General features: G+C 48.2%; 1 protein-coding gene across 2 annotated transcripts in view; it reads right to left on the reverse strand.

Annotated features, from left to right (window-relative positions):
• ARID1A (AT-rich interaction domain 1A) overlaps positions 1 to 6,634 on the reverse strand; it is a 66,747-nt gene extending 60,113 nt beyond the window's left edge. Inside the window, exon 1 of one of the 2 annotated variants that reach the window (XM_006196825.3) lies at positions 5,103 to 6,634. In XM_006196825.3, the coding sequence (XP_006196887.2) occupies positions 5,103 to 6,236 (1,134 nt within the window). In that variant the 5' untranslated portion in view covers positions 6,237 to 6,634. The remainder of the gene's footprint in view (positions 1 to 5,102) is intronic. The other variant, XM_015240216.3, reaches the window with a different exon arrangement.
• Positions 6,635 to 13,592: the final 6,958 nt, after the last annotated feature.

Below are 13,592 nucleotides of genomic sequence, written 5' to 3' on the forward strand. Positions count from 1 at the left end.
GCCTGTCAAACATTCTATAGAGCCGTTTACATCTTACTACAGAAACCTCCTGGGTACATATTGACAGCTCAGCAAGTATTTACACAAAGATCTGAAACATTTGGTTCCTTCAGAGAGAAGCTGCTGTGTCAAGCAGAGAATTATCAAACACCTTTCCCTCTACCTTTACTCCTCTTTTATAAAGGGAAGCTTCCTTCTAGCACACCTCTAAAATGCCTAAATTATACTTTTAAACTACTAAACCAGGAGGAGACAAATCAGAAATTCAGGTCTGCTGGAAAAAAGGAAAAGCAGCATTTCCACGACCACTTGCAAACCACACCACACGGTTAAAAAAAAAAACAAAACAGGTATGAGAAAAGGCAATAGACCTATAAAGTTGACCCCAAAATGCTTAGCTTTTCCTGTTCCAGTCTCAGGAACTTTTGCTCTTCTCTCAGCAAAACTTACAGGGCAAGTTCAGGCACTCAGATTACAACCAACTGCCCAAACCAGACCCAGACCTGCCCAAACACCAGAAGAGTCTGGAGAGCTTAATGCTACCTCTCCCCACCTTCCTATCCCCCAAAGAGAAGCAGAGTGTTAACGCTGAATTTATGAATATCCACTCCTCACCTCACCCCTAGCTCTACCCCCAAAATTCCCTCATGGAGATTTTGATGGAACTATTTTTCAAGTCTTGCTTTAATGAAGTCTGCCTAATTTTTCAATTACTGTTTAGTGTTTTAAAACCACCAGCGAGGTGGAATGACTAATGACAAAGAGATTAACAGTCTCAAGGCAAAATAGTCTGGTAGGGCTTTTTCTGTGAAGGGCCACAGACCACAGTGGCACCCAACCATTCAGAGCTTGTTCCTGTAAATCCTCAAGAGAAAATAGCCTTGAGTTCCTTGAGCCCAGGGGAAGAAAGATGGTCTCAAGATCCCTACTGAAAAATGTATAGGAAGAAGCTGCCCTCTTAACAAGCCAGGTATGGAAGCACAGAGAGATGTGTAGCATCAGAGAGGAATAAGGTTATCTAGTCCACCAACTTTACTGATGAAGAGATAAAGAAATAGAGAAGGCCAATGACCTGCCCAAAGTCACTCGGCTTAATCCAGAGCTGCATGTGGAACCAAAGCTCCTCTTCCTCCTGGGTCCTGTGCTCTTTACCCCTCATTACTATGCCACACACAACTTGATGCACATCAGTAATGACAGTCACCAATCTAAACAAGAAAACCCAGATATAAAACCCAGATATAAAAGCCAAGGGAATCAGGACTCCATTTCAGAAACGGAGGTATCATCCCAGTTCACTGGCAGGAAAGAACTATTCAAGCCAATTTATTTTGAATACCATATTTTATCCATATTTGCATGCTTCAGTTGCTTCTAGAATTTTGGGTTTTGAAGCCAATCAATACAACCTTTTGGGGCATGGGAATGGGAAAAGACCCTGACTACTACTTTGTTAGCTTATTTCCAATTTTTAAAAAAGTTCACTAAGCTCTTTGCAAGAGGTCTACTGTAGACATCACACCCTACAGGAGTCAATCCAACATATGAATGTTTAATGCAATCCAAGACATCTTGTTACAACAGGTGCCACTTGTCATGGTTACTCTTTGTCACACACAAAGGAAGGAACCTTAAAAAGTCCCCACAGGGCCCAATACAAAGAAGCCAAACTTGGTCCTGACTGCTTTCTCTCTTCTCTTACCACCATCCCAACCTCCATCACCCCCAGTTCTCTCTTGGAGGGCAGAGAACATGAAGCCCCCACAACTAAGTGCCATCTCAATGTGCTTTTCCTGGTCCCTCCTACTTGAAAGAGCTCCAAGAGTCCTGTGTTTCAGCCAGCCCAGAACTTCTGCCAGTAGGCATTCCCATAAGCCTAGGATTCCTGTATTTGTTTCCCAGGAGTCGGAAATATCATTTGATATTTCCATAGCAGGAACTAACAGCCAAACTTCTACAATCAAATCCATCTTGATTCTGGACTACATATTCTGTTTCATTTTTTACTTTGACGAGCTGGTAATGCTTTCAAAGTACTACAGCTAAAAGCATCCCAAGTAAAAAGCTTTACATGAGGTTTAAGCACATAGGTAACTGGAAAGTATTTCATCAGTAGGAGGATTCAACATCTTGAGACATAGTATTATTTATGGAAAGGGATAAAGGAAAAGTTTGTTTGCTGGGATCTTCCCAGGTCCTGTGAAAAAGATACAGGCACAGTACACACACTTACTTTATTTCATAAAGGCAGAGTCAAATGAGAACATTACCACTTTAACTGTGTCAATCAAGTCTTTGCAAAAAACTCTAAATTCAAGACTGAGTTAGGGAAAGAAGAGGACAGAGAAAGATCTTATTATTTAAGAATGCTTAAGAATAGGGCATCATGGTCTGAACAACAAGAGGTTTACCCTTAAGTAGCAAAAAGGAATTCAGAACAAAATCTATCCACCTACAACCCTCACCTGGATGACACACTTGAAACAGGCCACAAAACTGGAAGCTGTACTGTCTCTTCTACAAGTAAATGCTCACCAGCCCATGCTCTGGGTCTCAGGGGAGTATGCAACTGAACTGAAGTCAAACAGGAATCTATGTTGTGTGAAGTGCCAGGTCTGGTAATGTTAAAAAAAGAATCAGAAAATTCACTCAAAGGCAGCACAGACAAGCTTCTAAACAGGGACTGTATTTTCCTATTATTTACCCAGCACAGAGCATAGTACTTAGTACATAGAAAGTGCTCAAATACTTGTTTAATGAATGAAAAACAGAAATTGTTAAGGCAAAAATTGGTTTTATCAAAAAAAAAAAGCCTGAATACCCCAAGCCAGAAGAATTCAAATTATTTTTTGTTTTTAAATGAGGCTTGACTTACCCCAAATTATTTCTTCTAATAGTTTAAGAAAGGTAAATTTCTCAACCTCCTCTCCTTCCTCCGAAAAAAGGGAGAAAGAATGAAAGTAAAGAGATATAAACTACAGAGTGACCCAGAGACAAGGGAATGTTCTGTCTTCTAAGACAAAATTTATCCTCCAGACACTAGAAATCCAATTTAAAATTCCCCTATTTCCTGCCCAGTTGTAGAACATCATGGAAGACATGAAGTCAAGGCACAGAGCTCTAAACCTGCCATCTGACACAACTATTTTCAAAACTCCCAGCTCAATAGAAGAGTAGGAAAGCAGTTCTAGGATGCGGAAGGAACACAATTAGGCCACTGAAGTGAACAAAATCTCACAGTACAAAGGTACAACTAGGTACTGCTGGGAAGGGGGAGGTCATGAAGGGAGTTTTTCCCTTTTTTGAAATGATAGATGACCCTACAGAATACCTATATTCCTGACCAAAGCACTGAGAACAGAACATGATGCAGAGGGAAGAAACGCAAAATAAATGAAATAGAATGCATAAAAATGTACCAAAAATTGTAATTTCTAAGCACATCTTAAGTATCATTGTGATCCTATCTTTATTATCTTGGGCGATAGAAATAAATGGAATTTTAAAACACAAGAAAAAAAAAACTCATCGACCTCTATTCCAAAGCTCTAAAATGACTGATGACAAAATAGAAAATTAGCCTTTTAGATATTCCAGGAACAAATGATAAATATCACCAAACCAAGCCTTTAGGAGATAGTCACTCTCAAGATCACAAAAGATGTCAGCTTCCCTTTAAATTGAGCTGCTCTCCGAAAGTTAAATTAACAAAAGAAAGTTAACAAGATTCAACATGTAAACAAAGAATGAGGCCAGCCTTCCTTAAAACGAAATGCTTGAATATGAAATTCTCAGAAAGCTTCCAGTTCGCAGAAAGTTTTTTCCTACCCCCTCCCACAAAGATTCCACATTTGCCACTCAATAAAAAGCTCAGTAAAATAATTTCAATTCTGCAAAGCGAATAGGGTCAAAATTAAGACAAATGCATCTTCAGAGCCATCAAAGAAGTCATTTATACCACCAGGAAAGTCACAAAACCAAAACAAACAGCAAACCCATTGTAGAGAAAAACTCAGCTAGTGTTCTGACAACACAGAATCTATTTCAGGCTGCATAAAACATAACAAGCAAAATAAATCCAAGGTACAAGCAAAATGCCACTGCCTCCTCTTTTGTTTCGGGCACAATGTAACAAGGGCAGCCTGTCTGGGGCTCTGCTCCTGCTGATACAGTATTGCTGCTTAAACCTCCCTTCTCAAGGTCACAGTCAATTTCAGCTCTGGAATAAAAGGCAGATAGTGGCAGCGATGGTTTGGGTTATCACTGGCAGAAAAGCAGAGTGTAAAAGTTTATGAGCTCATCAGGATTGTTGTACCATTACATCAGAGGCAATTATAAATGGCCAAGAGCAGGAGATGGGGAGCCAATCAGATCACAGATAGGATGTCAACCTAAGACCAACTGTCTCCTGGCTTTGACAGAAGGATTTTACCTCCATAATTCAAATCCCAAACCAAAGCAATCTGCACTTACTACTCCAATCACTCAGCTGTTTACCAGCACTTCCAGGGAGAAGCCCAGGCCACTAGGCCGACGGAGACAGAGACAGGAGACGGCCCGGGCTGGCCTGGGTGAACGGCAGCCGGCCTCTAGCCGCCCCCAAGCAGGCCCCTGCCCTCCCTCGAGGTCCCCCCGAGCCCGAGGGGCCCCTTCTTGAAAGCACAGATGGGGGACGGCCTAGAGGAAGGTAAGGGGGTAGAGAGGAGCGGCAGGTGAGCAAAGAATTGTTCACTCAACTCCCAAGCTCTTAACAATGCCTACACCCCTAACCTGACCCCCCAGCACCCCCTCACCTCGGGCCAGGCCCTTTCCCACACACTCTGCCCTGCACCCCCTTGAAGACCCCCGGAGCTAGAAGGGACCAGGGGAGAGGGAGAAGGGGAGCAGACACCTCAGGGAAAGCCCCACACAAAGGCTGAAGGAGGGAAAGAGAGGAAGGCAGACAGGCAGCCATTTTAAGAGAGAAGAGCCAGACAATGGCAGCTCCCCAGAAGTGGGGGCCCCAGACTGGGGGTAGCCCACGGGTGTAGCCTGCTCCCCGTAGCCGCCACCCACTCCCAGGATCCCGCTCGCCCCAGCCCCCTCCCCACTCAGCCATGTACCTGCGGGGTCCGGGCGAGCGGCTGCCCCCCGCCGCCGCTGCTCCCGGGGCTCATGGGCGCGTGGTGGCTCCTTTGTTGGGCCCCTCCCGAGGCGGCTGCCGCCGCCGCCGCCGCCGCAGCAGCAGCCCCCCAGCACTGCGAGGCCATGTCCGCCGGGCCCTTGCCGGCGCCCCCGTCCTGGGGCCCGCCTCCGTAGTCGCCCCCGGGGTAACCCTGGTAGCCCCGGGCCGAGCTGGGCGACGTGAGCAGTTGGTTGAGGGTGGGGGTGGCGGTGGGCTGGGGGGTTCCCCCTCCGGCCGCTGAGGGGCCGCCTCCCCCCATGGCCCCGAAGCGCTGCTGAGCAAAGGACGAAGACGACGAGGAGGCGGAGGCGCTGGAGGAGGGAGGCGGCTTGGAGCCGGCGGCCGCCGCCGCCGCGCCGGAGCCCGGAGTGCCACCTCTCGGGGAGCTCAGCGCGTAGGCCTGGGGGGGCGGGGGGTAGGCGCTGCGGTTGGGGTAGTAGGAGTTGTACTGGTGGTTGGGGAAGCCGTGGTCGTGCGAGTTCTGCTGGGGCCCCGCGTAGGGCTCCAGGCCCCCGCCGCCGCCGCTCTGCAGCGCTGCCAGGCCAGGGCTTTGTTGTCCGCCATGTTGTTGGTGGAAGACGGCGGCCGCCGCGGCGGCGACGGCAGACGGGCTCCGGCCGTAGGGTTGCCCGAAGCCGTAGGCTGGGGGCGGCAAGGCGGCCGCGGCTGAGTGAGGAGGCGCCCCCACCCCATCGCTGCTGCCGCCACCGCCGCCGCCGGGCGGCTCCGTGAGGTTATTGTTCAGGGCGGGCCTAGGGCCCGCGTTCCCGTTCGAGTTCTTCAGGTCCGGCTCCGCGCCGGGCCCGCCGCCGCCGGCTCCGCCGCCGCCACCCCCATTGCTTTCGGCCCCGTCCTGCAGCTCCTTTCCCAGCGGTTGCGGCGGCCCCACGGCGGGGCCCTCGCTTTCCTGCCCGGCGGCTGCCTTCATTTCCCCGCGCTCGGCTGCTGCTGCCGCCGCCTCGCCCCCCGCCTCCTCCCGCTGCTGCTGCTGCTCCGCTTTCTTCAGCTCCGAGGGCGGCGGCGGCGGATTGCCCAGGCTGCTGGCGGCGGCGGGGGCGACCTGCGCGGCCATGATCCCCGCTGTCTCGTCCGCGGAGAGACCCGGCCCTGTCTTCGTCTTCTTCCCCCCTCCCACCCCGCCCCGGGGCCGAGTCCCCCGGGCTGCCCTCCCCACCCGCCCGGGCGGGCCTCGCGGGGCTCCGCTGCTGCGCTGCGCTCGCTCGCTCGCTCGCTCCTCTCCCCCCCGCCCCGCCGGCTCAGGCTCCGGGCTGGCGGCGGCGGAGGAGGAGGAGGCGGCGGCGGCCGAGGCGCCGGCGGCTCAGCTGCTCCCGGCTCAGTAGGCTCGGGACCCGGCTCTCCCGGCTCATTCCCCCCAAGCCCTTGCCTGGGAATGAGGGGGGCGGTGGAGGCTCCGCTCCCCAGGGCCTGGCCCCGCTGTGACTCTCCGCTTTCTGCTGCCGGAGAAAGGAGGAGGGAGGGAGGGAGGCGAGGGGGAGGGGGCGGGGAGGGAGGGAGGGAGCGGGGGGGGAGGGGGACCCGGGACGGGCGGGCTGGAGGGCGCGCGGTAGCTGCCCGGGCGCCGGGAGGCAGAGTCGGAGCGTGGGCCGGGCTGGGCGCCCTGCCTCCCCTCCCCGGCCGCGGCGCGGGCAGAGGCTGCTGCGCGGCAGCGGGCGGGCGAGCGGGCGGGCGGCCGGACTGAGCGGCTAGAGCGCCCCACTCTCCTCCGAGTCCCCCTCACTCCGACACGAGGCTCAGCACTGCCATTTTACCCAGCGCCGTCGCGGCCGCCTGGCAAACCCGGAACGGAGCGCGGAGCGGGCGCAGGCCGTGGAACGGACTCGCTCCCTTCCCCTCACAAAGGAGGAGGGGAGAGAACGAGCCGCGGCGGCGGCAGGCCCTCTGCCGCTTTCGCTCGGCAGCGCCACCGCCGAAGGCTTCGGGGAAAACCTGGCCCGGAGCTCCCGCCTCTCCGGATCCTGCGCCGCCTCCCTCCCAGCGTTCCTCTCCGGGTCGGTCCCCTTCAGGCGGCTCCGAAGGGAGAGGGCAGCGTGAACTTTACTCGCGGCTGCAAAATTGGCCTGAGCCCGAGACCGCGGCCGCCACGGCCCAGGCCTGACACCCCTGGCAGCGGGCCTGGTCTCTTGGCTGCTACTTAGCACCGCTACAGCACTTTTCTTCTTCAAAGCCTTTTACAAACGCGCTCTAAGGACTCAACTGAGCCTTACATTTTATCCCCTTTGTAAGCTACAAGGGATGACAGATCATTGTTTCAGACTTTGTTTTCCCACTTCCCTGACCTCATTAGCTGGTGCTCAACAGGCCCTGGGGGCATGAGGTCCACTCTCCCCATTTTACAGAATTTTAAGACAAAGTGTAGGGGACTGCCCTGTCACTTAAAGTCTGAGGGCAGAGGAGGGTGGCTTTGAAAAGTGGCAGAGTCCCCCAAAATACCCCTGTCTACTTAGCATTAAAAAAGAAAAATGGTTAAGTTGTGCCATATCCACCAATGGGATCAAAATATCAGAATAGGTTTGAGATCAAAGCTGGTTATCTCAACACTGACTTAAAATGGTCACCACTGAAGCTACTTTGAGGGCATATGACAGCCTTCTAGCAGGAATGCACAATCCCCACCTTTGCTCACCATGACCAAGAGCCCCAGTCTCCAAAGATAGTACTTAGAAGACTGTAAACTGACCACAGAAGAGGCTCCAGGGACTGGAGGAACCTGAGTGTTCAAAGAAAGGAATCACTGCAGAACAAGGATGGCCAAATGGAAGGAAACATTTTCTCCTTAGAGAAAAGGCGCAGTGTAGCACGTCACTCAAAAAAACAAAACAAAACAAAACATGCAACCCAAATTTGTTTTCTATCCTCCACTGTAAAGATTCTTCAAAATTTACCATTACATTCTAAGAGATGCTGACTAAGTTGGAAGCATACACAGAAAACTCCAATCCACAAGCCCCACCAAATCCCAGCAGCAGCCTTCTCATCCTCTGGCTGACTTGGAATGCTCTAACATGACAAGCTACAAAAGCCAGAGGGGATTTCAGCTCTTCACCAAGCCTACAGCTGCCTTAGGAGAGGCTAGGCCAGCTAGTCACTAGACACCAGGGCCTTTTTTCCTCTCAGACTTTGTAAGTGGAGACTTCATGGCCACAGAACCATTATCTTAGAACTTCCAGATTCTACAGGCCCCCAGAGATTTGACCATGCCACTGGTCACTGTGAATAATTCCAAAAACCTGAAACTTATTCCTACTTCCAAGGAGACCTAAAAGCATCTTACACAAAAAAAGCAAAACCTTCCTATTACTCTAAGAATGGTGTTTTGTTTTGTTTTGTTTTCTTCTCTCCAAGCCAAGAACCAAACCAGCCTACAAGGATCTAACTGACTGGAATGGACCAGTGCCCTCCTTTCACTAACAGTCTTCAGGGGCAGCAACTCTCCCGGTGCATTAGGTCCTAGAAACCAAATTATAGGCTGCCTCATAAATGGAGCTTGGCTATTTAATCAACTGCCTCTGAGCTGGCAAACAGTCCTGAGTCCTGCACGCAAATGAGGAATTTTTTACATGCAATTACCCTGCCATTTTCCTCAGAGCTGGAGTGTAATGAGAAACCTGGAGCCCAGTGAAAATCTGGAAGCCAGAATTTGTCTCCAGAGGAAGCCCTCATCCCCTTTCTTCAAGGGCTGTGAAATTTGGAAAGTGCCAAATCCCTTTCTGACACGTGGGCACGCTGTTTTGAAAACAGCCACCATTTTTACCTAACAATAAAGTGCACAAAAATCTATTCACCTGGGTTGGAGGAAGTAATGTGGGATTTCTCCTTTCTCACTTAAATATATACATATATTATATTTATATTATATATTTATTTATTTATTTATTTAACTCAAATTCTTTAGGGTCCTCTTCCACCCCTACCTTTAGAGCCCCATACCACTATCCCAGGGACTGCCGAGTTGACGGGAACTTTCTTAGAAACTGGCCCATCAGCTTTCCCTAGGGGCCATGGCAGCAGGAAGAGGGGGAGGGGAGGACTGGGCACGTGGCTGGCCCGAGCTGCGAGAGCCGGGTTTGGGGCTGTGGGTCCTCCCCTTGGTGGAGTTTTCTCCCCCACGGCCCCTGCCTTTTAACCCCACACCCAGGCAGCTCAGGAATCCCGGCGCAGATTGGAGAACTAGGACTAGGACAGCGCTCCCCGCACGAAAGCGCCTCTGCCACCGACAAGCCTGATGGCAAATATGGACTGAATCGTTGACATGGAAACCGGACTAAAGTCTCGCTCGCTCCCTCACAAGAGAGTTCTTATCGCCGTCCCCGACCACATGGTACTTGGCAAACGTGGACTGGATCTCGGGCCGGGAGGATCAGGCGGAGTTTTATGCGCGCAGCATCAAGTCTGGCGGCTGCCGCAGCCAAGGAGGGGGGCAGGGCGGCCGAGACAAACCGACTGAAAATGGCAGAGGATGTGCTCTCATTTATCCGGCTAAACAGTGTGTGTGGATTGGGCCCGAGAGTAAGGGAACAACCTATGAAAATTCATGCAGTCAACTGCAAAATGTGGAACTGAGGCCTGGAGGGTTTGCTAAGAGAGGGAAACGTTTGTAGGGAGGACAGCCCTTCCTCCCAATTTGCTTTCCGTAAGTGTCCAAAATACAAAATTCAACAAACAAAAGGTAGAGCTCAGGTCCTTCCATTCCCCTCTTTTTGAAGGAAGACGTTTTAAGTTCAGGGACCCAAGTGAAGGTTTGCCTTGGTTCTCAATTAAGTGGAGCGCCAGGTTGTGGCCCCACACGCGTCCCCGCCGCGGCAAGCAGCAGACGCCCAGCGGAGCTCTCCTCAGTGCGAACCGGAGCTGCGAGTTTGAGCAAAAGGGCAACTATGTCAGTTGACGGAAGCCAGAAGCAGAGTTCAAAGCCTGGCGTGGATTTTCGTCTGGAGCTGTCTGTTTCTTAAAGTTTGTAACTCCGTGTTCTGAACAGCCCCAGCGGAGGCTTTGGGAGCAGTGTGAAAGTCTAGCACTACCATCTGACAGCGAGCTGCAAAACTTTGGGCTGCATATTAAGCTAGGAAAGTGGATTGAAGCGAGAGTCAAGGCAATTCATTATATTACCGGCTTCCAGGCGGGAGCTGTAAGATACGAACTGGATCGCCACAGAGAAAAATGGAATGGAGTCCGAATGGTGCTCAGCTCTTGGTAAATCTGTGCCAGGCTAGAACCTAACAACCCCAGAGGTATCCAGCATGGTGGGCGCTCACCAACTGCTTGTCTAGGTGCTTTTCCCATTCATCTCAAAGTTTTAAAATAAACAATTTGAAGGAATTTACATTTATTTCAGAATAGTAAGGAATACATTTTGAGAAGTGTTAATTTCTGAATAAGGCTTTTTTTTTTTTCACCAGAAGAGTAGCTCTGCAAAAATATCCTTAGGCATTAGGCGTAAGTCAGCTTGCTTTTTTTGTACCTATATAAAAGAATTGCCCTCACAATCACCTTCCCCAGAACTGAAATACAAAATAAAATGAAGGTCCAAGCTTGTCTGGTTTGTGGTGGGCTTCAAACAAAACAAACACCCAGAGTTAATCTAACAGGAGGGAAAAGGTACCAGCTCTCTCACACTCTAATATGTACATTCTCCTTATCCACTTTACATCAGTGAGCTTGCTGACTATTTTGCAGAAGATGGAGTAAAACTATCAACAATATTTTTAAAACAAACCAACCAACCTGGGCTGGAGTTTTATATAACCACTGGACAGATTAGTAATTTGGACATTTCTGCTGAGCCTCATTGAAGGTCTGTATTCACCAACTGATACAAAAATAGTGCAGGGGGGAGGGTATAGCTCAAGTGGTAGAGCACATGCTTAGCATGCATGAGGTCCTGGGTTCAATGCCCAGTACCTCCTCTAAGAATAACTAAATAAACCTAATTACCTCTCCATATATATATATATATATATATATATATATATATATATATACACACACACACACACATATATATATATACATACTACTTTGAACTTATATATATATAGTGCAAATATGGAAAACCTACTTGCAGAGAAACTTGAAAACCACTCTTTAGTCCATCAGAAGAGACACTTAATTTTGTATTTGGTCCTTATCACACAAAGCTGTTTTTAGAGCTGGAGAGCTAAACACTGATAACATTACCAAGGAAAGATAAGGTCACCAATCTTAATACTGAAGGTAATGCTCAGAAATAGGAAAAGTCTGTTATCTTTGACTTCCCATATTAAATCAATATAGGCTGCTTTTGTTTTGCTTTATTCTTTAAAACCAATCTAGGAAAATTTACACGTGTAAAATGATTGTAAGGGAAATTTCTGAAAGTTGAGAGTAGAGAAGGAAAATCAAATATTCTAGGTGGGTATTTCTTTCAGCCCTGATTGCATAAAGCTTTCTTACACTGCCATTTTCCTGAGATAGGAAAAAGAGTCAGAGAGTGGGGAAGTTTCTCATAGCAACTCTGGAATGGATCCGGAATGGAGTCTTTTGCTCTAATACAAGTTCTGTAGAAGGGAGTTAAAAAGAGAAGGAAAAACACAGTGAGCACTGACAAAACGGAGGGAGGGAGGCATGCAGTCCTGTGAAACAGGACAGGAGGCTAAAACAGCAAGTGTGCAACACAGCCACCCCAGGAGAATACTCTAGCATGATGATCCCGGGCTTTTTATGTAAGAATCAAAGAAAACCCGAAGGAACCCATTAGGCATAAGACAGGAAGTAAATAGCCCTTAAGGGAAAGCATTTTGACTAGCTTTAATAGAGTTTAAATCCATGTATCCCTACAGAAAATGTTTCTTCCAAAGATAAAAGTGGACCAAACAAAAGAGTGAGCTGTGAGGTACTATGCTAGTGGTATGTTACTCCAGTGAAATGCAGAACTTACCAATGACACCAAGGGAAAGCTGCCAGGAAAAATTACAGTGAGATTTGGGCACTTTTCCAAATTATCACTTTCTGTCCTGAAATTTAACAACATTGAAACTAGATTCAGAAGCTACCAGAGGGGCTGGAGGGTAGGGACTAGCAGGTTGGTTCTTATTGGCCTAGGCCTCCAAAGATAATACGAGTGTGTTGTTGTTCTTCCAGTCTTGCTGCGGAGGGAGAGAACAGGAGACAAAGGAGAAATAACTTAACACACAGAATCAAGCCTATCCAACAGGCCATTTAAAAATAGCACTGAAACACACACCCGCACTCCTCTCCATCACGATGTGTTTTCATTAATGAAGCTCATCCATAAACTCCAAACAAAAAAAGTACACAATATCACAACATTAATGTGTGGTTCCTTTTGACCTTAGAACAAAGTCCAAGAGCTCATTTAAGTATTTTTCCCCCAATCAATCACAGTTACCTTAAAATATGGACACTCTGTCGAGCAAAACCTGGAGTTCATGGCTGATGTTTTTCCCCTTTAGACCAGCTAAAGTTAGAAGTTCAAAGTAGTTTAGACAAGGATTCTAGTTGACTCTGTGCCTGCTCTTTGTCTTTTTATGAATTAACTAGCAGCCAGTGTTTCCAGGATGGAATCATAGGAGAGTTGAGGTTCTACATGGCCTTCATAAGACATTCTCTAGGAAGAAGCTTAGAAGTAAGGTGGTCACAACCTGATTGGCTACTGAGGATTTTTAGTAATCCATCATTAGCACAATTTGCAACTATTACAGAGAGATTAGGCAGAAACCATTTTATAAACTTAACCAGATATTGTAGACCAAGGACACACAAACTCTACCTTGAATACTTACCGTTCATGATGAAACAATTTTACTCTATGCACCTGACCTTACTCAGCAATCCTTGAGTTGCGTATTCTGTTCTGATCCAATTTCCATGAAAATGAATCTTCTACTTAGGCTCAAAACTCTTGTGAGCAGGTTATTCTTTCAACTAGAAATTAATAGTATGACTATTGCTAATAAGATAAATTCAAAGTCATATTTATAAGCTTCATTGAGTACCTTTTTCTTTCCTTAAACTATCTCCTAGAATACTTATTAATGCCATCCTTGGCAGTAGACATTTCTAAAGTCCCACAATAAAATTCACAGGAGAGCCCTGCAGTAGCAATAATGCTAGGACTAAATGTAATAGCAGACAGGAGCAGTCATGCTGAGCCATAACCATTCACTGACATTACCTTTGACTGCCTGTGAGTGATTATATCCTAATTGATATGCTCATTGAAGATTAATTAGTTTAGTAAATTCTTTACCATCACAAACACTATGCTATCTGACCCAGTCTCTCCCTCACCTCTAACACACACACACACAAACACGCATATGCATGCATACATGCACCTCTGACATCATGTTTGGTTATACCAAACATTCTATACTGCCATTTTCCAAACTACATGAAATATGAAACACAGAGA

Source organism: Vicugna pacos, chromosome 13 (genome assembly GCF_048564905.1).
Source record: "Vicugna pacos chromosome 13, VicPac4, whole genome shotgun sequence".
In the NCBI taxonomy this organism is placed as follows: Eukaryota; Metazoa; Chordata; class Mammalia; order Artiodactyla; family Camelidae; genus Vicugna; species Vicugna pacos.